The 23,995-nt window shown below is 40.5% G+C and overlaps 1 protein-coding gene across 1 annotated transcript in view; it reads right to left on the minus strand.

Moving 5' to 3' along the window:
* CENPF (centromere protein F) overlaps positions 1-23,995 on the minus strand; it is a 49,262-nt gene that overhangs the window by 4,852 nt on the left and 20,415 nt on the right. Inside the window, exons 11-18 of the mRNA XM_028152196.2 lie at positions 20,502-20,637; positions 14,816-18,210; positions 10,767-13,574; positions 9,373-9,525; positions 6,694-6,870; positions 6,188-6,349; positions 3,231-3,396; positions 1,662-2,117 (exon numbers count right to left, since the gene is read on the minus strand). Of these exons, the coding sequence (XP_028007997.2) occupies positions 1,662-2,117; positions 3,231-3,396; positions 6,188-6,349; positions 6,694-6,870; positions 9,373-9,525; positions 10,767-13,574; positions 14,816-18,210; positions 20,502-20,637 (7,453 nt within the window). The remainder of the gene's footprint in view (positions 1-1,661; positions 2,118-3,230; positions 3,397-6,187; positions 6,350-6,693; positions 6,871-9,372; positions 9,526-10,766; positions 13,575-14,815; positions 18,211-20,501; positions 20,638-23,995) is intronic.

Consider the following 23,995-nt stretch of genomic DNA (forward strand, 5'->3'; position numbering starts at 1 on the left):
TAGAAACATAAAGGGCATGTACCTTGGTTGCGGGCACATCCCCAGTGGGGGGTGTGCAGGAGGCAGCTGATCGATGTTTCTCTCTCATCGATGTTTCTAGCTCTCTATCCCTCTCTCTTCCTCTCTGTAAAAAAATCAATAAAATATATTAAAAAAACCACAATGGGAAAAGAAGGGGAAAACAGAAAATATTTTCCTGCTTCTATGAGGATCTCTATACTTGTGTTTTTCTAAGATCGAAAAAACACACCAGGTAGGCCCTGTAAAATTTGGGTTGAAGGGGGTGGTGAGGAAGAGGGTAAAATGGAAAGAAAAATAAAAATGAAAAGGCCAGTTGTTGTTTCTGGAGGAAAGTGTAAAATGCTACAGCTACTTCAAGTGACTCCCCTCGGGTGAAGACCAGGAGGGGCAGAGATCTGACCTTGCTAAGCGGGATTTCAATCTCACTCTGCATCCATCCCTTCCTTCCACAGAAGGCCCCCACGTGACTTGTGATGACAAGAGAAAGTCAACCCAAGGACACTAATGGACAGGATTATCACACACTATGGAGTGGCACTGACTAAACTAAACTAACTAAAGCAACATTTGGTTTGGTTTGTTTTTAACTCTTTAACTACAAATAAAAACCAGTAAGGAGAAAGATATCTCACTTTCTTGGAGTTAGATTTCCTAAGGGCTAGAGTTACTTAGAACAGTGCTTCTCAACCCATCTATGGCAAAGAATCAGTTTTGATAATTTGGGGGGTGTGGGGGTCCGTAATTTCTAAATCTGCTATGGAATGACACTGTTGTATAATACAGTAAGAATGAATCAATAGAGAAATGATTATGTGCTTAGATGTTGTGACAATGTCAAACTGCTATGAAAATTTGAAACTCTAACTCTTGATTTTTGTATATTGGTGTGTTCATTTTTTTTGGGGGGGGGGGTGGAGGGGTCATGAACCAGTAACAACAGTTCCCCGTCCCTGGGCCACACTTGGGAGGACAACTTAATAATAAATAAAAAAAAAGCCTTGCCCTGGCTGGTTTGGCTCAGTAGATAGAGCATCGGCCTGAGGACTAAAGAGTCAAGGGCTCGTACCTCAGTTGCAGGCTTGATCCCCAGCCCCAGTCGGTGTGTGTGTGGGAGGCAAACAATCGATGTGTCTCTCACATCAATGTTTCTCTCTCTGTCTCTTCCCTTCCCTTCCACTATCTCTCTTTAAAAAAAAAAAAGAAAGAAAGAAATCATAGGAAAAAATATCTTTGGGTAAGGATTAACCAAAAAAAAAAAAAAAAAAAGGTGGTACATGGCTCCAGCCAGGGGGCCAGCATCTTCGGGTCCACCCTCCAGCCCTTGACTACAGACAGGAAAGCTAGGAGGGTGTCCTACAGTTGGGGACTTTCCAGCACAGGAATATCAAATTCCAAACAGGTTTCAAATAGTCACTCTGCCAATGGACCAGCCGTTTCTGCAGTGGGACATGAGCAACTAGGTCCTATTTGGTCTCATGACAGAAAGGAAAATACATGCCTTAAAAGTAGGCGACTGCTTCTGAACTTTAGTTCGTACAGTTGCACAATAACCTAAAACTCAATGCTTCTCTTTTGCATGGGAAACGCCATGTGGACTTTGAAAAGAACACAGATAATCTTATTCTACAACTAAGCCGTACCTTTCTTTACAACTTCTGGAAGCCCCTCAGGCTCAAACTCGGCGTCTTCTGAGTCCTCTGCAGGGTGAGCGCCACTGCGGACCGCCTTCCGGCTTCTCTTAGGAAACGTGTCTGGGGTGGACGGTGCTGTCCCTCCCCCATCCTCCCAAATCCCACTGTTCCTTTGCCTTTTGCCTGAACCTTTACTTTGGCCGGATGACTTCTGCTTTTCAGTAACAGAAGGGACTGGAGGCGATCCTGGGACAACTGACTTCGGCGAAGGAGAACTTTGGACATTCGGTTGAGATTGTTGTGTTTCTAATATCTCTTTGGCTCTCTCCAACTTCTCATAGCTTATAAGCAGCGAACAGTATTTATCCAGATACTCGTCTGCCTCCTTGCTTTTCTCTTCGAGGGTTTCTTTCAGTTCTTTCACCTCGGTCATTAATTCATCTACATTAGCATCCACAACAGGACCTGTCAGAAATCACACGCGTCACTTCACATTCCTCTAGTTGACACTGGACGTCATAAAGCAGAAAACCTTAGGCTTGTTTTTTTTTTATTTTTTACAAGTTGGAGAGATATATCTATGCATGTTCTTAGAGTTTAAACAACCCTCATTTGGGAGGGATCACATCAAGGTAATATTCTTATTAGGACAACTTACATACCCAAATCTCAAGCATGTATTTCCTCCAGCCTATCAAACTTTCTTATAGTTGTTCATGAGATCAAATGGATTAATTTAGCACATCCCTTATGATCCCAGTCCATTCTTTCCACCATACGTGAATGAACAACGTAAGCTGGTAAAGAATATGAAGTCCCAGTTGTGACGGCTCTGGGAGGCAGAAGGGGACCTGTGACAAGGCAGGTCCAAAAGGCTCTGAAAACCATTTGTAAAGCAATGGAGCGTCTGATGGACAAAAGCTTGGGGGAGGCTATGAAGTGGGAGTCTTGGCAACTCGTAGCTGCTATTAAATCCATTAGAAAACCTCCTTGGAGCCCCATATACTGAGGACTCTTCTCAGGGGGAAGACCACTGACACACCCTGCCCAGCGTGGTCCAGAAGAGCCATGCATACAATGCTCGCCATCATCTTTCCACACCGCAAGCGGCATTCCCCTCGGGCATAAGTGGAGAAAGGTTATCTTTTCTTTTCTTTTTTATCACCACACCCAAAAATAAGCCTCCCACCCTCCCATGTGGCTGAGCCATGAGGATGGGCCCAGGATGACCAGAACCAGCTGTTTGTAAGTTGCCAGCACCAGCTCAGAGGCCAATCTGCCTGTGACGTAGGAGCTACTGAGAGGGACATCATCACATGAAAACTCACCCTGGAATGGCTCACTAGCAAAAAAGTGCTGCCAAGCTTTTTACGTTTCATAGAACAGAAGATGTGACAATCCTATTTCAAAGTTCAGGGTTCATTCTAAATTCTATGAATGACCCCAAGCTGAGCACAAAACTCGAAAACTGGAAATGGACAACTGCTGAGAACCAGCGGGCAGTAATAAACAGAGTGCTAAAACCATGCCTGGCACACACACCAGCGAGCTGGCCTGGCCATGCCCAGCTGACCCCACCTGAGTTTTGTTTCTCCCGCGCAGCATCTTCCAGGCGAGACAGCTCTTTCTGCAGCAGCTCCTTTTCCTCTTCCAGCTGCTTACAGGATTTGATCAACAGCTTGATTTTCCCCTGGGCACGCTCCTTTTCCTTCTTCAGCTGACTGGCATGTTTTAGATTGTCCATCTACAAAGCAAAACCTTGAATTTTAAACCTTCAACTTCTTTTAGTGAGCACATAGAAAAATAATCATGAGATATAACTAAGAATCATATATTGTAAATCTAAGATTATGTTCAAACTGAAACATCTAAAGATGAATGAAACAATTCACCCTTTCTACTCAGTTTTCCAGGTCTCCCCAATAGACAATGGTTTTGTCACTTCCCGTCTTAGCATCAGCAAGCATAGAGCATGGTGCTAAGATAATGTTCTCTTACGTGGCTCACGCTGCCTGTGTTTATCCAACACGAGGCAGGGATAAGAGTCCATGGACATATTCTTGGTGGATCAAAAATTCTCAGAGAATTATGTTCGCATTTGTAATCTCCTGCTGGTGCAAAATTTCAATACCTAGGATAGCATTTGTCTTAGTCACACCAAGTGAAAGCTCACAATACAAATTTAAGTCTTATATATAGTTCAACTATAAAGTGAATAGAATGGTGAGAGAATTACGGCATCATGCACTTCTCAGCAATGCAAGTTCAAGCTCCTTCACCACAATTGCAACATCCTAAAAAAAACTCTGAAAATAATTTAGAGGCAAAACTTGATTGGATACCAAAGTATTTCTAGTCTTTATTTATCCTACCTTGTGAGAACAGTCACATATTTTGCTACAGAAATAGGGGTTGGTATGATTACTACCCGAGAGCCTGCTAGGATATTATATAATACTAGAGGCCCAGTGCACGAAATTCCTGCACTCGGGGGCAGGGACTGGGGGGGGGAGGGGGAGGCCCCTCAGCCCGGCCTGCACCCTTTCGCAGTCCAGGAGCCCTCGGGGGATGTCTGTCGGACAGTCTTAGCACTGCCGTGGTGGTGGGAGCCGCTGCGCCCGCCAGCTGTGAGCCTGGCTTCGCTCCCCCTGTGGGAGCGCACTGACCACCAGGGGGAAGCTCCTGCGTTGAGCATCTGCCCCCTGGTGGTCAGTGCGCATCATAGCAACCCGTCATTCCACTGTTTGGTCGATTTGCATATTAGCCTTTTATTATATAGGAGGATGTGGCATGTGCATTGTATTATGTAATATCTAAAAAATGCAGAATTCTAAAATAAATTAGCTTTAAGAGTTTCTGGTAAGAGACCATGAATATATAAAGGCAAACCAAACTATTAAAATAAAAGAACTTGAGCACCATAATCATGTTGCTAGTGATTTAATTCTCTGTATTTCACCTTGAGATCCTGTATTAGCAATGTTGCAGTTCATCTGCACTTGTGAAATTTTCTATTTCTGAATCCAACCATAATTGGTTTGGAGATGGATTAATTCCATTTCAACAATGCTTATCAACTGGTACCTCATTAAAATTACATGTGATCTGAATAGACTCAACAATGTACCATTTTGTACATGATATGTACACAGACATTCCCCACAGTAAAACTGTCAAAGATTAAAAAGGCAGAAAGTGAATAAATAAAAAAGTAGACCTGAAACTACATCTTTCCATTATTAAAACTAACATATCTCATTTTGTAACAGAACATCGTTGATCATTAACATTATTCTAAATTTTGTGAGTGTTATTTTTAAAATATATATTTTTTTATTTCAGAGTGGAAAGGAGAGGGAGACAGAGATAGAAACATCAATGATGATAGAGAATCAGTGAGCAGCTGCCTCTTGCATGCCCCCTACTGGGGACTGAGCCTGCAATCCAGGCATGTGCCCTGACCTGGAATCGAACCGTGACATTCTGGTTCATAGGTCGATGCTCAACCACTGAACCACACCAGCCAGGCTGGTGTGTATTTTATTGGTATATTTCCTTCACCTTGATATAAGTGTATATGAGCAATAAACCTAAGAAGCTAATACCTAGTTTTCTGTTTGAATATATTCAATATACAATTAGTATCATAATCTTTAAAATTTAAATCATCTTTTAACAAAGGCTTTTATGGGACAATATTTATTATCCAGCTTCATTATACATTCTGGATGGTATTCATTTTGTGAAAATTATCTGTAGAAATCAAAACATCCCTTTACAAGTAGAATTCCTGAAGCACCACCTCCAGTCTAAGAACCCTGGGACTAGGGTTCACCTCCTTTTCATCTAAAGAACACAGTTTTAGAATCCCTGCGTGGAGAGGAACAGGAGAATGCACACCTACCTGTGCCTGACCAAATGCTCTGCCTCACCTTTGCCGAAGTGGGTTTGGTGACAGCAATGAACGTGGAGACCCATCAAGCAAGAATTTGGAATTACCACCAAATTATTACTTAGGGGCCCACCCTAATCTGTCATGGTACAACTTTCACCTCCATCTTGAGAAGTCTTGAAGTAGTTTGAGAGAATTCGCTGAGCAGTGGATGAAGTTCATATATGCCATGAGACTGTAGGCCATCCACTGACTTTTAAAAATAACTTCGCAGAAAATTGATGAGTGATATTATTTATAACTGCAAAAAACTTTTTCACAAAAATTAAAATGAAACCTTGTAATTCAATACCATTAAAACCACGGTGATTCTGCATAAGCCATTCAAGGTCATGGAGCAATGAGAAGTAAACATATTGCCCTGCTGGTGTGGCTCAGTGGTTGAGCGTAAACCTATGAACCAGGGGGTCATGGTTTGATTCCCAGTCAGGGCTCATGCCTGGGTTGTGGGCTCAAACCCCAGTGTGGGGTGTGCAGGAGACAGAGCCAATCAATGATTCCCTCTCAGCTATGTCTCTTCCTTCTCCCTTCCTCTCTGTAATCAATAAAAATATATTTAAAAAAAAAAAAAGAGTAAACATACCTTGGTTCTCTTCAATTCCTCTAAAAGCTCGGTGGCTGCTTTCAAAGAGTTATTGAGTTCCTCTTTACTAGACTTCAAGAGGTCGATCTCCACCTTTTGGGAACTGAGACACTCTTCCTTAGACGTCAACTTCTCCCGATAGGTCTGGATTTCCGTTTCATGCTGGGGCAGAAAATGCTACTTTAGCCAGGAGGCTCAGCTAAAAACATTGTAAGCAAAGTGAACTAAAAGTAGAACTGCTGTTTCAAGGGCCAATTCAAATGGTCTTTGCGCCTCGCCTACTACTCTACTCCAAGATGGAAAGGTATTTTTTAAAAAGCAGTTATGAATGAGACATGTGCAGGTAACGGAGGGAAAGGTAGTGAGAAAAACATGATGGCACCCTTCCTAAGGTCATATAGCATAATAATGATGCAGAACTTTGACCTCCTTGCAAAAAAAATGCCTCACTTCCAAGGTCAACACACACAATCCAGCTCCCCCAGTAACCAAACTCCGTGGGTCACCTGTTTGTTTGTATCCAGAAGCAAAGTTTGGTGTTTCTTTTCAGCTTCCTGGAGCTGGAGCTGGTATCCAGCTATTTCTTCTCTCATTTTCTCTAGCTTTTCCATCTGGTCTTTTTGTAGGCAATCCAAGCTCCTTTTCAATTCATGATTTTCTAGCATGAATTCCTTCAATTGACCCTAATGAATAAAGTTATACAATCATGGGAAAATAATTAAGAACATTGACATATGTCTTCAGGAAATACTGAGTACTGAGGGAGAAGAGTTTATAGGCAAGACAAAAACCTATACAGAATAATGCTATAATCCTTAGCAGTGTATTCACTTTAAATTGCAACTTCATCTGCAGTGACAATATCCCGTTCTAGCCTAGCCACCTCCTAAGGTCACTTCCAGTGGGACCACAGAATCCATGAAACCTGACTCCCACTAAACCACTCTGGGACTATACCCTCCTGGCTACCAAGTTTGCTTATGTAAGTGTTTCCATTGCAGTAACTCCTTGACTTCATCAACAGCACCACCATGACGACCTCCACATTCCAGACTTACAGTTTTCTTCCTTGGCCAGCTTAGATTCCATGTTTTATCACTTTAAGAATTTCCTTCTCAATGACCTGAACTCTTTAGCCCCCCTCCTCTGTGCAGGACAGGCAGAACCCCAGCCCTGGGGGCACCTGCCTCCCCTGTGCCTGATCCCACAGAGCTGCCTCTATACGAGTCTATATACATACTATGTCCACTGCCTCATCTCCTATTCACTCAACCCACTCCAGCCTCGTTTCATCCCAACTTCTCCTGAAATAGCTTTCATGGCATCGTCCACCTCCACGTTGTAAATACAAGGAACACGCTTCAGTCCTCATCTCGTCTGACCTGTAAGTAGGACCTGAGGCTCTGACCCTCCTGCCTTGAGAGCCTCCACTCTTGGCTGTTGGAACACGACTCGCCCCTGCTTGGCCTCACCATGGCTTCTGTTTCCCGGCTTGCTCTTCCTCCTCCACATCACACTGCACAATGGGGGTATCTCTGGGCCTGGTCTGTATTTTCTACCACTGCCTAATTCTGAAATATGACCTATATTCTGAACTAGCCAAATGAATATATCCACCCCAAAACTTTCCTTTAAACTCCTGCCTCGTGTATTTGGGTCACTTCAGACTTTATTCTAACACTTTACCATGGCCTTCCTTCATCCCTAATCTTTTCTCAGATCACTTTCCATCTGATTTCGGGCACAATGGCTTCCTTTCAATTTCTAAAAAACACAAAGACTTTACCACACTGCCCCCTAGACCCACGAGGTTCCATGCTCTAGCTGGTTCTTTTCGGGTCTGACTCCTCATCCTGCAGGCAACATTCTCTGATCACCCGATCTCAATTAGGTTGTTGCCTATCCCCACAGCCCAATCCCAAGAATCTTATTTCTTTCATTTATAGCACTTAACCGTTTATAATTATTTCATATTTCTTACTTAATGCCTTACTGTGTGTCTAAACCGCAAGCTCTATGAATACAAGCAGCACAGGAGAGCTATGGGTCGACATTCTATCCCCTAACCTTACCAGTGCTTGTTATTTATAGAATGAATAAAATGAATGAAGCCACAGCAAGCTAACACTCTCATATGTATAAACTTAAGGTTAAACACCTAGCAATTTTTAGAGCCTATAAGTGAAGTATGAATAACAATATTCTTGGGATAGTCCCAAGATGCTCAGTGCCAAAGATTTCAGCAGATGCAATACTCAAACTTATCAATAGGAACTCCTACACAGCATTGCCAGAAAATTCTTTGTCAATTTCCGAGATTAAACACCAAAAAATTTAAATTTTCATTAGCTTAAATATAGTACTTTAAAAAAAAGTACAACTTTACCCAACTTCTTTCTTATATAGGCTATTACAAATGTCATTTCAACTTTTTGTGATTATTCAGGTTCATAATCACAACTCTATTCCGCTATCCTTTCCTAAGTATTCCTTAGGGATGAAGCTGCATGAGGACCATATGGACATCTGGGAGTGGCAAACAGGTTTCCCAGCATCTACCAGCTCTGCATGCACGGTGGCTGCTACCCAGGACTCAGTGTTAAGAAACTCAGGAGGAAGGGAGGCAGTGTCTGCTATGGGAACAGCAGTGGGGAGTGGCAGCCCAGATGCTATAGATCTGTCACATTAACCCGGCTCTAAAATAGCATCCACGACCGGTTGGTGTGGCTCAGTGGTTGAGCATCAACCCATGAACCAGGAAGTCATAGCTTGATTCCCAGGCACATGCCCAGGTTGCTAACTAGGTCCCCAGTAGGGGGTGTGCAGGAGGCAGGCAATTGATGACTCCCTCTCATTGATGTTTCTATCTCCCCTCCCCTCCTGACCCGTCTCCTTTCATCTCTCTGAAATCAATAAAAAAACATTTTACAGTATAAGGGTCCCCTTCCATGAAAAAAAGTACTTGGGCTCCAAGACAGGTCTGGTCATGTGTTCAGAGGCCTCTTGTGACTCCTGGGTTCATGACAGTGCTGGCTGGTGGAGATGACTGCAAACCTGATTGTGACATACGCGTGGGGTTATTTTTCTCAAAAGCTAAGAAAGTTTGGTACATTACCAAAGGTCTTACAAAAACAAACAAGGAGAGCGTGCACACTGAATTGTCAATCTGTCACAGAAAAGCTTACTTTGCTGTTCTTTATTTCTTCCGACATTAAATTTAATTCTTCAGTGAGCCTGTTTTTCTCCCCACTGAATTCTTCTTCCAAACCCGTCATTTTCTGCATCATCGCGTGCATTTCCCTCTGCAGCTCAGTTTCCTTCAAAGTCATAGCGTCCACCTGAAATTTAATCTTTCATCAGGACCTGCTTCTGGTTTTCTGTTTTGATCAAATTAATCCCTCAGATACAACATATTCATGACATCACTTCAGGCTTCAGTAAGAAAATGGGACCCAGCTAAACCTCCTTTTACTAATCCACTCAATTAATACGCTCAAATCCTACTGGGGAGCTTACCTTTTCTTCTCAGCAAAGATTTAATAAAAGACAGCAATAAGGAAAGGAATAACAAGAAAAGATAATATTACTCAGTATTAAAATCCTTCATAAAGGCATTAATTTGAATTAAACTTAAACCTCAGAGAATACTGTATGAGGCAGCGTCTCAGATTTGTATCATTTCTTGGATCTCTACTAATCCTCCAATGCCATACTGCTCTGCAAGAAACATGACTCTGATCAGTTCCGGCCAGCTAAAGCTCTCGTTTGCATCTGCTCCGTGACGTTGAAACAGCCTGCTATAGTTTTTCTAATCATCTCTACCAGAACTGCCATCTCTTGCTAGCCATCCAAAAACTTGAAATTCTTGGAAAATAAAGTTATGATTGACTGCATTTTCTGGACACACCCTTTCTCCTTTAATATTTGTCCAGTAAAAATGTGATTCGATTAAATCACTTTGCTAGATCAGTAAGCAAGCAAAGAAGGCAAAAAACTTAATTTTTCATTAATAAGTGAGCCTCCTGAGGGCAGATCTTCCCTTTAATCATCAGCTTACAAATAACAGGAGACTTAAATAAGAAAATACAAGAGAGGGGAACTGAAAGCACAAAATCCCCAGGATACACACTAGGAGCCATGAAGGTTCTGCCCTGACAATTATATCACCATCCTAATAGGTCTTTCTCCTAAAGGCAGCCCAGGGACAAAGGGGATCCCTTCTGATTCTAACTAGTATATGTTATACCCTTTATAGCAGATTCTCACCTGTGTCTTGGAGGGTACTATTCTGATGCATTGTGAGAAAGGGAAGTGTAATGAACCAGGAAGTGTGCATGACCCAGAGCTTCTCCCATGTCCAGGTGCCACATTGAAAACCTGGACCAATCCTTAGAAGAGTCCCAGACAAATGTGTCCCAAGCAAAAGAGTCACTACTACTGGAGCCAACTCAATGTCTCCCAAGTTCAAGACCTTTAAAAAGTTTGGTCCAATACTGCAGACACCATCCACAGGGAAATATAACTCACCCAGTGGTTTCCCTCCCTCATGACAAGTGAAAATGTAGATAAAGCCACTTACTTTTTCAACAAAGCATATTTTTTCCATTTTTGTCAATTCAAGCTCTTTCTCCAGGTCCTTGTAAGAAGTCTGCAGCGCTTCGAAGGTGTCCTGCAAAGTGTCATTTGTGGACTGCAGCCCTTGGATCTTTTGCTCCAATTCCACTGTGAGATTCTCCAAGTCTGCTTTTTGCTTCTTCCAAACTTGCTGCTCTCCTTCCACTTGGGACAGTTTAGAGACAAGCTGCTCTCGGTCTTGGATTTGATTTTTGAGTACATGGATTTCTTCATCCTTCTTCTGGAGTTTCTGTTTGCCATCTTCGACTTCTTGAATGAGGCCATTCACAGAAGATTGCAAAATAGTGTAATTACTTTTGGCCTCATCAAGGCTTTGCAGCAACTTAGACTTCTCATGTTCAAGATAATCTACTTGACCACTCAGATCCTGTTGTTTGGCCTTCCAGGTCTCTTGGTCATTGCACAAGGCTGCCACTTTCTCCTTTAGCTCTTTTAATTGTGCCTGAAGCCTCTCCTCAGCCATTTTAGATTCTTCTTTCAGCTGAAGTTTCTCTTGCTCTCTTACTTGCAGCAGATTTTCAAATGAAGAATTTAATGTTTCCAATTCAGATACTCGTCCTTGCTCTTTTTGTAATTCTTTTGTCAGATTTTCTTTTTCTGAACTTATATTGACAAGGTTTAATTCCAAATCTCTCAGATTTGGGGCCATCTCTTCTATTTTTGCTTTTAGGGTATCAACCTCTGCTTTGGAGTTCTCAGCCTCCAGAATCACACGCTCGTGGTTTTTTCTTGACATCTCTAGTTCTCTTTCAAGGTTTTCAACTCTATCCTTAAGCAAGTCTGCATGATGCTTACTTTCCTGCTGCTTCTTTTCATCAGTTTCTAAGTGGATTTTCAGCTTTTCGATGCTGTTTCTCAGCTGGTGCACGACCTGCACTGGGGAGCCCAGGCTCTGTGCTCTGACCTCCCTGGTTTCTTGGTCATCAAACAAGGCTGACACCTCCTCGTTCAGCTCTTTCAATTCTGTTTGAAGCATTTCCACTGCAGCTTTAGATTCTTCTTTTGTCTGCATATTTTCTTGCTCTTTTTCTTCTAATATATATTTTAATGAAGAGAGTAACGTGTCTAATTCAGACACCTGACCTTGTTTTTCTTGTAGTTGCTGAGTCAGATTTTCTTTTTCAGACTTTATTGTGACAAGGTTTGATTCTAAAGCTTTCAGGCGTTCAGTGGTCAATTCTATTTGTGTTTTTAGGGTCTCTACCTCTGCTTTGGAATTCTCAGCATCAAGAATTACCATCTCTTGGTTTTCCTCCGCCATCTGCAATTCTCTTTCAAGATTCTCAAGTTTATCCTGAAGCGAATCATTCTTACGCTCACTTTCTTTCAGTTTCTCTAAGACGTGGAGCTGCTTCTTTTCATCAGCTTCAATGCGGACCTTCAGTTTCTCCATGCCACTTCTCAGCTGATGCACCTCATCTTGCGTTGAGTTCAGCCTCATGGCGACCTCGCCTTTTTCCATTAGTGCAGCCTCCAAGGCCTTGGCAATGGTCAGCTTTTCCTGTTCCAATTCATGAAACTTGGTGTTTAGGCTTTCAGATTCCCTTACAAGCGATTCTTTCTCATTATTCAATTGTCCGATTTGGTTTTCCAGCTCACTTTTTCCTAAAGACAGTGCGTGTGAGTCCTTTTCCAAACTCTGCAGCTGCTCCTGCAGACGGACATTATCTGAGGACAAATTCTGAAGGAGCTGTGTTTTGTCCTTCAGCTCATCTCCCATCACCTCAATGTGCTGTAGACACTCGTCTTGATGAGATTCCAGCTCTTGAATTTTCTCCTTCATCTTTTCAGACAACAAGTCCAATTCTTTATTTTCTTTTGACAAAGTATCTAATTCCCCATGAAGCCGGTTTCTCTCACTTGTGAGCATAGAGAGTTCTTCCTCAAGATGGTTTATAACTTGCTGCTTAGATTCATAGTCTTTTTCTAATTGCAGCTTCTCTGTTTGAACTCTCTCTATGTCAGCTTCCACAGAGTGGGCATGATGTTCAATGCTGCCTTTCTCCAACTTGATCCTCTGCAGCTCATTTTCCACTTGAAGAAACCTCTCTCTCCAGTGGTCGTTCACCTTGGCTACATTATCTTGAGTAACTTCATGTGACAATTTAGCTGTGCCCATTTCTAAACTACAGTTGAGGCCTTCCAAACTTTCTACTCTCTGGTGGAACTCCAGGTTATCACAAGACAAGGATTCTAATTTTTCCATTAAATCAGATTTTTCTTTCTTAAGTTTCTCTATGGTTTCCTCCAATTCTTTGCACATTTCAATCTTGGTAGCTAGTTGTACTTCCTGTAAATTGAGTTTTGAACCTAACTCTTTTATTTCGCTTAGCAAAATTTCAACATTTTTGTCCCGTTCCTCTATGACATGAAGTAATCTCAAATTCTCATTTGATATCTCTTTTACCTGCAGCTGGAGATTCTGAGTGGTTACCTGAGCCTCTAGAAAATCCATAGGTACCAAAGGATTAGGACCAGAAAGGGATGACTCAGAAATGCATTCTGGAAAGTCCTGGGTTTTGTCTTCCAGTGGGGAATCAGAACTGGTTTCTGGGGACAGCTCCTGAGCACTTTCTCCTGCCTGCAGAACTGCCTCAGGCTTGGTGCTTTTCTCCTCCTCTAGACTGAGGTCTTGCTGAACCTCTTTTTCACAAATTGGATGAATGTCCTGCTTTGGTGCTCTCTTAGTTTCTGAAGTAGTACATTCTTCTGATTCGTTGGTGTCACAGTTATCATTTCCACCCTGAACAGCCTGCAGTTGTAATACATAACAAGAATACATTTTATGTTTCAGGAAGAATCATAATAGAATAAATAGGCTTAATTATTACTATACAGCAACTGGCTTCTTACCTTGGCTAAATACATCTCTTCAAATAAAATATTTCCTACAATATTCTCTTCTCTCCATCCAAATACTCCACAATTAAACAAACATTCAGTAAGTGTTCTCTCTGGGCAAGGCACTGGTAAGGTCTTTTATCATGAAGACAAACCTTCAGTTATTTAATCATCCACATTGGCATACACTTAAATTTCATATATTGTTTTTCTTGCTAGAAATAGTCCAGATAGCCTAAATGTAAAATATCTCTTTGTGATTATCAAACAAGAGGCTAAACAATTCCACATGACATGCTCAGCTTCCATCTTAAGCATTTCTGATATTCTTCAAGAAAAGGCAATAAGGTTTTCTGAGCAGAATTCCAGCTGAAGGGCTTAACATTCTCAGAAAAATCACGTCTGGATATCACCTTCCTCTCATCTGTAAAATGGGAATCAGCTGCTATGACTACTCCTGCTGACTCCTCACCACTTGCCTTTCCTATCTTACAGAGGCAGAAGGAACAAAGTGAGAATCGTCGACCATGAAGAATTATTAGTTTAGCTGGCAGACTAGAAGGACAAAGTTATAACTAAGCAATTTCTTATTCTATAAAGAAAGAAATGTCTTTTTAAACGACTGATACCAAATTAGATTTGTATCAGAGCAAATTGTTAGAAAATGATTCAGTAACATGTAATATACTCTTTTATTAGTATCATTACTGTAACTCTATAACATTAAAAATAGCCTGAAAGGGCTAGAGACTTTAAAATTCGTATCACAAAAGCATTCCTAAGCTCTAATTTAATATATGTGTGTTTTATTAACTCACAAAGAATGAAAACACACAACATACACATCCTGAAGACATTGTTCTGATGCCATATAATTTTCTCCAGGAGAGTTTAAAAGCCCTCTTTAGTAATTTCCCATATAATAGTGTTTAAATGTAATAACTGTAGAAATATAGCTCCCAAAAAGGTTTACTCATATTCATAAAGTTCTGGATTGTTTTTTTTTTTAAAAAAACTTTGGGATATTTAATGCCCTTGAACGCTAAAACTACTTTTAAGGTCAATTCAACATTGATTTCCATTCAACAAACATTTATTGAGTATCTGCTAGACATGTAATTAGAGAAACAGCATGTAAATCCATGTACTTACATCTTCAAGGTCGGTGCCAAGGAAAGACCGGGTACTTAAGTCCAGACCTTGTAGCTGGAGTCGTGCAACTTCAAGTTCCAGTGACAGGTGTTCTGTCTGTTTCTTTTCTGCTGCCAACTTGGACTCCATCTCCATCGTCACGCTTGCCAGTTTCTGCTGCCACTGTTCATTTTCTGACAAATGCTGCTTCCTAAGACAGTCAAGCTCTTCCATTTCAGAACTTAATAACTGTTTGAGCTCTTCAATTTCCTTCTTTTTCATGATCTCTTGACTTTCCATTTTTTCTTCTAGCTTCTTAAGGGACTGCTGGTATATCTGACAGAGGATCTCAAGTTCTTCAATACTCTTCTCTGAGGCTGATGGGATAGCAGTCTTGGGCAGATCCTCCTCCTCCAGACTGCTACAAGATACCTCCTCTAGGTTAGACTGGTTTGTAGAAACATTCCCTTCCAAACTATTCCAAAGGGATGTTTCCCCTGTCTGTTCTAAAAGATCTTTGCAAAATGATAATTCACCCACACTATTAAGACTAGGGCTGTCAGCCACACAAGAGAATGACAGTGACAGCGAATGCCTCGCCCTGGATTCTATCTTCCCTTCCTTTACCAAGTCACCTGGAGAGTTTCGAAGACTCATTGACAAAACCGAATTTTCAGCCTTCAACACGTCAACATAGGACTGTAGCTCTGACATCTTAGAGCTCATTTGGCTGTGCTGATCATGTAAAGTTTTGTGTTCACTTTGTAAAGATGAGAATTTCTCCTGCAATTCAGCAAAGTGCATTTGAACTTCTTTGGTCGACAATGTCAAGTGCTCATAGATGTGACTGTTATCTAAAGGATTTAAGGACACAGATGTCTCTGAATTTTGTTGTTTACCACATTCACCTTCTAGCATTTCTCCCACTAACTTATCTTGGCAATGACTATTTTCATCATTTAATATTTTAACTTCACTGACTAGTTTCTCCACATTTGCCATTTTACTAGCTGCTGTGATACATTCTGATCTTGAGTCATTCAGCTCAGACATTAATTCAAACTTTTCACTGCGCAGCATTTCACACATTGACTCTAGCTCATTCAGCTTGTTCAATGCCATTTGTAGAGAGCACTGCAGCTGCTCATTGTCCTTTTGACTTGTTGACAACTCATGAAGCATGGACATATACTTTTCTTCTGTATCTACTTCACAGTCTTTAAGGCCACTAATTTCTTGTGATTGAATGTCTTGCTGCAAATTTCTAGATTCTAATTCTCTAATTTTCTGTAATTCGTGCTGTAGGTACTTCTTTTCCTTCTCACTTTCCTCAAGTTGTAATTCCATATTTCTTAGCTTAGCTTCTAATTGTTCCAATTGTGCAATGTAATTGTCCTGAGAAGTATCTTTAACTTCAAGCTCCATTGGAAGTTGGACATGACATTTACTCTTCTCACTGTCTCTTTCTGTCACGGAGTCATTATTTAGGTCCAATTCTAGATTCTGATGCTCATGTTTCATCTTCATTAAGTTTTTCAGCTGCTCATTCTCTTGTGATAAGGCATCCAGTTCCTTTTGCATTTTGCTGTGCTCTTCCTTTAAAGTCATGATCTCTCGCTTTAAATCATCAGCCTCGCTCTTGGAATTGTTTTGAAGCTCTTCAATCTCAGCTCTCAGACCTCCCTGCAATGACTCCAACTTTTGTTTTAGATTCTGGTGAGTTTCTTTAGCTAAAGCTAATTCTGCTACAAATGCTTGGTGTTCCCTTGCAAATGTTTCCTCTAGCTGTTCCAACTCATTTTTACTATCTTCACTTACACTAATGCATTCATTTAGCATGCTTTCTAATCTGGAGTTTGTTTCTTGTGCCGCTTCGTATTTCTCACTGAGATCCTCATATGCATTTCCTGTTTCTTCACATTTTTGTAATAAAATAAGTCTTTCTTGCTCATATTTATTACATAACTCTGAAATACTTTTTTCCCTTTCAACTATACACTGTGAAATACTCTCACTTTTTTGGAGTAAATCCATCTTCTCTTGATTTAAGGTTGCATTAAGTTCCTTGAGAGCCCCATTCTCCTGGGTCAACTCTTCAATCTCCTTTTTATTTAGAGAAAGCATGGAACTCATTTCCTTTTTCTCTGAGCTCAGAGTTTCAGACAAAAGTTGTAGCTCCTTTAGAGATCCTTGAAGTAAATGGTTGCTCTTTTTTAATTCTTGAATCTCTGCTTGCTCACTTTCCAATTTTCCATTCAAAAGCTGCACCTCTCTGTCCTTGTTCTCCAGGGCAATTAAAGTTTCAGCAACAACATTCTGATGGGTAGAAGTGTCTTCCTGTAACTTGCTAATGCGTTGACTTGTTTCTGCCACAAAACTTTGATGCATCTGTTCTGCTTTGACAAGGTTTTCTTCTATTTCTCCTCGGATTTGCACCAACTCTTCACACTGCTTTTGCAGATCTGAGTTCATTTGCTTTTGTGACTCTAATGAAAACTCAAGAGAAATGACTCTATTTTGTAAGACGGATGAATTTTCTGGACTTTGGTCAGCTTCTACATGGCAATCACTCCTTTCTGAAGGCATACTTCCTTGTTCCCCTATATTTGCAAAGGAATTATTCACTGCAGACTGCTGCTCAAAAGCCAAAAGATTTCTGTGATGAGCCTCATTTGCCACCAAAACATCATTGGATTTTAGCAGGTCCCTGAGACTCTCATATTCTGCATGCAAGTCTTGGTAACGCTGGTCTTTGTTCATTATTTCACTTGAAAGTAATTGAAGCTTGTGCTTCAGATCTTCAACTTGCCCAGTAAGCTCAGAAACTTTCACACACATATTTTCCATTTCCTTCTTATGTTTCTGATCTGAGAACTCGGCTTTTTGCTGTAGCTCTGCATAAGCTTGTTTCTGAGCCTCTACCTCGAGAGTCTTGCTATCAATCACACTGTGGAGGTTTCTCACCTCAACATTTATGTTTTCTCTTTCCATCTCCAATATGCTTACTCTCTCGTTGTATTCATTGCTTTTTATTTTTTGTGTCTTAAGACAAGTTTCCAACTGATTAATTTTACTCAACAAGCTTTCTTTATCTGATTCCATTTGCTTTATAAGTTGTTCATTTTCATTTTTCCAACGAAAAAACTGAGTTTTCTCTTCTTTCAATTCTTCAAATTCTTTCTTTTTTACCTCCAAAGCACTCAATAAAGCTTCAGACTCTCTCTCTGTTTTGCTTAACTTTTCACTCAGTTGTTCTATGTGATGTTCCCTTTTCTTCAACAGATCTTGAGAACAATCACGCTGCTTTTCCAAGTCAGCCAAGGCAAGTTTCAGTTTATCTAAAGTCAAGGAATTCTCTTGCCGGTTTATTTTTTCTTGAAGGTCTTTTAACATGGTTTCCTGAGAAGTATTCTTAGCTATTGAAAATAAAATAATAAAAAGCACTGTCACCGTTTTAAATACTTACTTTATAAAAATTTTAAACTGAAAAAAAAAAAAAAATCTAAACAAACAACTTCTCAGCCCTGTAAAAACTGGCATTATTGCCCAGGTACCTCCTGCAAAATAGATCACCTGACAATCATCATATAAAGTCAATTACAGCAATGAGAGACATGGTCCTTTTAGGGGTGGTAATACATTTGTTCATCTTCCTTCTAAGCAGCTTAATAAAGGGTTGTTGCATAAAATATATAAAATACCAACAGATCATTTTCCTAAGTGTTGCAACTTGCTTTTCTTCTTCTTCTGTGTACATGTTTATGTATATGTGTACAGGAATACTCATTTTATTGTGCTTCAATGATGTTGCATGTTTTATAAACTGAAGGCAAGACCCTCCACCGGTAAAAGATCATTGTGATACTTGCTTTTTTGCAATGGTTGGATACAAACTCACCACATCTCTGACTATATTTTTCAACTCTTTTGATATACTTATTTAAAGAAAGAAAACTGTGTCAAAAGCAGCACTGAAATGGAATTACCCATGTTACTGTGGAGTAATACTGATTTTCCAGGAAAATAAGTAACTACGCACCATTTTAGCCAAAGTCTATAGAATTAAATACAAAAGAGTAAAAAAATCCTAAAATCACTAACTCTTTTTTTTTTTTTTTTAATATATTTTATTGATTTTTTACAGAGAGGAAGAGAGAGGGATAGAGAGTTAGAAACATCGATCAGCTGCCTCCTGCACACCCCCTACTGGGGATGTGCCCGCAACCAAGGTACATGCCCTTGACCGGAATCGAACCCGGGACCCTTGAGTCCGCAGGCCGACGCTCTATCCACTGAGCCAAACCGGTTTCGGCACTAACTCTTGAGGCGCCTATATAGGAATATTACTTAGGAACAATGTCACCCACATCCCAGCCCCTTGCAGTAAGGGTGGTGTCTATAAATTCAAGAATTATCCAAATTTCAAACTCCTTTAAAATCTTGTTTTCTGTCCAACAACACAACTCTACCCAATGGTCCCATCCAGTTGAGAATAAGCTCAATGATTTCATTCAACAGTGGTGGGAAGGCTTTATACACCCCAAATATTTTGAGGGAGAATGTAAGTTGAGAAACTTAATGGTAGATGATAAGGACAGGATGTCTTCTAAATGCAGATGTTACAATACAGCTCCTATATTTAATGCTAACCTCATTCTACCTACCCTCATTTGAGGGTTCTCAGTTGACCACAAGGGCCATCAATCACCTCTGCTCACGAGGACCTGAGACAATAACCCTGATGACTAACACTGGAAAATGCCTGCAACCCTTCACTTTTGCCATGGTTTTCTTTTAAGAGAGACTGACATTTTTACCACTGCTGTGGAAAAATTGAAAGCTATCTTTGGGAGATGGGAATTTTCAAAAGAAAACAGTCACCAGTAAGTGTGACACATAATCCACAGGTCAGGTTAAAAGAAATCCTAGAGTCCTGGCCAGGCGACTCATCTGGTTGGAGTGTTGTCCCGCACACCAAAAAAGGTTGCAGGTTCCATTCCCAGTTGAGGCACATATAATAGGAGGTAACTGAACAATGTTTCTCACATTGATGGTTCTCTCTCTCTTTCTCTCTCCCTAAATTCAATAAAAATATTCTCAGTTAAGGATTTAAAAAAAAATCTCAGATGTGCAAATACCCCAGGTGAGAAAATAAATGAAGTAGAAGACATATGGTACACTGATAAATGGGAAACTAGCAGTGGATTCATTTAGTGTGTATAGCATAATTCTGTAGCTCTAAAGTAAGGAAATAAAATCATTCAGTCAAGTTAGTCATCAAAAATCAATGGTCATTAAGGGCTGGGACACATGCATTTCATAAAGGGATTTTCCATTATATGGGAAATGGTAATGAGCGAGGAGATGAGCTGTCTGAATGTAACGAACAAACACACTTGAGACAATCAATAGCACTCTCAGGCAACAGTCAGCACTGACAATTTACTTTTGTGTGGGAAATATTTACCCCTCTGGTTTCAAAGTGCTGAAAACCAGGCGTTTGGGGACTCAATGTGCTCCAATAAAACAATGTCCAACTATCACGTTGGAAACTAAAAAGTGGATGAGAGAAAACTTTCTCCACATCGAATGCAGACATCTTTCTGGGAGAATATACGGAAAAATGCAAAGTTTCTAATGCTATCCATCCTCTCTCTCAGGAATGGTAGCTTAGAGAAATAATTATAAAACATCAAGTTTTCCTTACCTTTCATTTCTTCTGCAAAATTCTGGCTATGAGTCAAACACTGCTTGGTCTTCTTCAGTTCTTCCTGCAGGTGGCAGACTTCTCTGGCACTTTGCTCAGACTGGCTCTTAAGGAAGCTGTTTTCCTTCTTCATTTCCTAAAGTGCACATTTTCTTGGTTAAATCAAAACAAATGCTCAAACTACGACTTCTGCCTTAGGACAGGCCCTAATGGAAATGATTTTGTATCTCACTAGGGGAGGAATCACACTTTCCTTTGAGTGCTTAACAAAGTTAGAAACTCTTAAGCCAAATGAGTTTATGAATAGAAGTTAAAACAAATAAAAAAAAAATCTGACAATTATCGTTTTCCTTCAAAAATATATTTCTTTGAGCTTTCTGGTTTTCCCTAAGCTTGTTAAAGAGTTAGCTCATAAGAAAAATCAAGGACACAAGCTCCAAGTTCTTACCATATCTGAATGTATATCAAATATATTTTTGCAAATACCTGATGTACTAAGGAACAAAAAAATTCACACTACAAATTTTGACTCTACAACTTGAGGTTCATTGTTAAGGGGATGTCTTTATGAGTAAATTACCTTTAATAAGTGTTTATCAAAAAAGTCTACAATGAACCACATGCTGAAATGAACATTATAAAAGATGTAAATTTAAGTGAGACAGTTTCTGCCCTCAGGGCAGGTAACCCAGTAGGGGAAGATGTGTTACCAGTCACTTAATACATGGGGATGTGCTAACTGCTAAAGAGAGGTGGCGAGTACTATGGGAAATCGGGCTGGAGCACAAAAGGAAGAATTCATTCTAGATGGAGGAAACTGAGCTTTCACAGTAAAAACAGATTCTTTGGGCACCTGATTAAATGAAGTATCCATGTACTGAAATGTAAATAAAGTAGCAGAGACGCAGATGTAGCCCCATTGTATTATCTAAGGAGACATATTTGGGGGAGGGGAGGAATCTTAAAACCAAGCAATATATGCATGCCAAAGAAAAGTACTATTGCTTATTAACCATATCAGACACACAGTATCATAAATCCTCTACTTCCTCAACCTGTTTTTCCACCTTCAATGATTTTTTTAGCTGTTAAATATCTCAGCTTATATGATATGCCACCCTTTGGACTACAAAGAATTGGCATATACTGACAGAATTAAGGGTCTCACATCCTTGGGGGAGGGGGAATTCGTAAGGCTAACTTAAAAAAACACACACAAAAAAAACACTTAAAAAATACCCCCTCTGAGTAGTAGGAGAAAATTCTGAATCTTAAAGAAACAATTAAGACCCAGCCTCCAAAACCCTACTGCACCGTTAGAAAACAGATGGCCCTGGCAGTGTTGTGTTGGAAAGCTGCCTTCAATTATCAGTCTGGTTACTACCAGCAGATGGGTACCGAGGTAGCAAAGCCAAATTCAAGAAGAGGGGGAATCTGGCTAGGAGAAAGTACTTGAAAACTTGCTGGCAGCTGCTGTGTTCATATATATATGCTCATTTCATCATCAAGATAAGACAGAACCCATTGTAGTTAAACTCCTGTCTTTGTCCTAATCCTGCCTCCCTTCCTTGCTGGCAAATTAAGACATCAATCAGAACTAAAGGGCCGCTCCAACTGATCTCAAGACTGAGGCTGACATTCATACAAAGAATGATCATTAAGATACAACAGTGTGCCCTAGCCAGTGTGGCTCAGTTGATCAAGCATCATCCCATGTACCGAGAGGTTGCCAGTTCGATTGCCGATCAGGGCAATGCCCAGGTTGCAGGCTAGATCCCCCAGTAGGGGGCATGCAGGAGGCAGCAGATCAATGTTTCTCATCTCATCAATGTTTCTCTCTCTCTTTCCCTCTCACTTCTTCGCTAAAATTAATCAATACACACACACACACACATACACATATATACACACACACACATATTTAAAATGTTAAGTGTTATTGACTTAAACTAACATCATTAAATTGTAGACACTATAATCACTTGTTTGTTCTTCAAACACAGGATAATCATCATCAAAAGTTATCACAAATGGGAAAGGAAAAATACCTTAAAGAACCTTAACAAGTGAATGGGGCATCATTAATATTTCTTCCCAAAATCTAACAGCAGCCAGATGTGTGTGATCAGTGCTAAGATCAGCTGAATGAGTTCAAGGTAAGAGAGGAACTAGCATTTACCCACCCGCCTGGGTTGACACAGCATTTTTATTTACAACCTATAAAATATTTTCTTGCCCTAAAAAACCAATCAAATTAAATGGCATCTACATCTGGAGGTGACAAGAAAAGTGAGAAGACACCATGTGCAAAGCTAAAGCTGGGGGCATCCCAGAGAGGGAGGGGGACAACTTATGTTTACATGTCTGCTGATCTCCACAGCCTCTGTCCATAACTGGAGACATTTACAGGAACTGTAAGTGAAATGGCAAGATTAGCATGTCTTTCTCTATTCTGGCATTAGCTCCGTAAATATTTGTTTCTAACAAAAAAATGTTCAGCCAATCCTGGGACCCAGCAGGTTTGTAATGCTATGGCTAAGACCAACCCAAGGATTTTTAAAAGCCAGAATTTAGAAAATGAACATCTGAAAATGGAGCTGAAGACTGCTATCCATCAGCAATTAGTTTTCTGCAAGGCTACAGCCACTTAAGTCTTGATTGGGTAGCTCATTATCAACAACGAGTTAAGCATACAAGGATACATTCTCCTAGGCATCTCCTGCATCCTGACATGATGTGCAAAACTGGGCACGAGTCTGAATAAATGCAACAAAAATCCCTATAAACACAAGCCAGCATCTGAGCTTAGCAAGCTATTCCACCCAAATCAACTTCGGTTTAGGAGCAGCAAGGGAAGCATCCTTTCCTAGGGCCAGACAAAACAAATTTCAGTTACTGTGCACTATTTCATGATCCCATCCATGACTGATGCTTAATACATCCCCTGCTGGGGCGAAGTCTGTATCATGAACAAGGGAAGGATGCAAAGGATGTGTTTTTCCCTTCCACCTCATCATTCCTGTCTGCCAGAACAAGCCCCTTAGAGGATCTGGTGCAATACAGATCCCATGCTCAGAAAGGTCCCCAAGCAAGTGTTCCCCCTACCTTGGCTGTCAAATGATGGTACATGATGGCCTAACCCAATGCTATGGGGCTGGCAGCCAATGCTGGATGAGCAGTGTATCTAAACTCTCCATTCACTTTGATACTAAACGTTAACTTTACCCTTGATTGGACCATTAAATCACGTTTCCATTACTGATGATTTCTCATTGTGAGTGGCATATTAGTTTGCTAAACACGAACAAGGAAAATTTCAGTACAACTGTCACATTATTTCGGCATCCAAAACCTATCGGCATGCTAAACTTGTTAGTACTTACTTATAATTAGATACAGAAAGAGACCCACAGTGATAGAACAGAACAGGCAAATTTTAAATGTGTAAAATCTCAAATGCACTGTCCCGTGGCTCATCGCTTTCTGTGCCTATT

Source organism: Eptesicus fuscus, chromosome 22 (assembly GCF_027574615.1).
Source record: "Eptesicus fuscus isolate TK198812 chromosome 22, DD_ASM_mEF_20220401, whole genome shotgun sequence".
In the NCBI taxonomy this organism is placed as follows: Eukaryota; Metazoa; Chordata; class Mammalia; order Chiroptera; family Vespertilionidae; genus Eptesicus; species Eptesicus fuscus.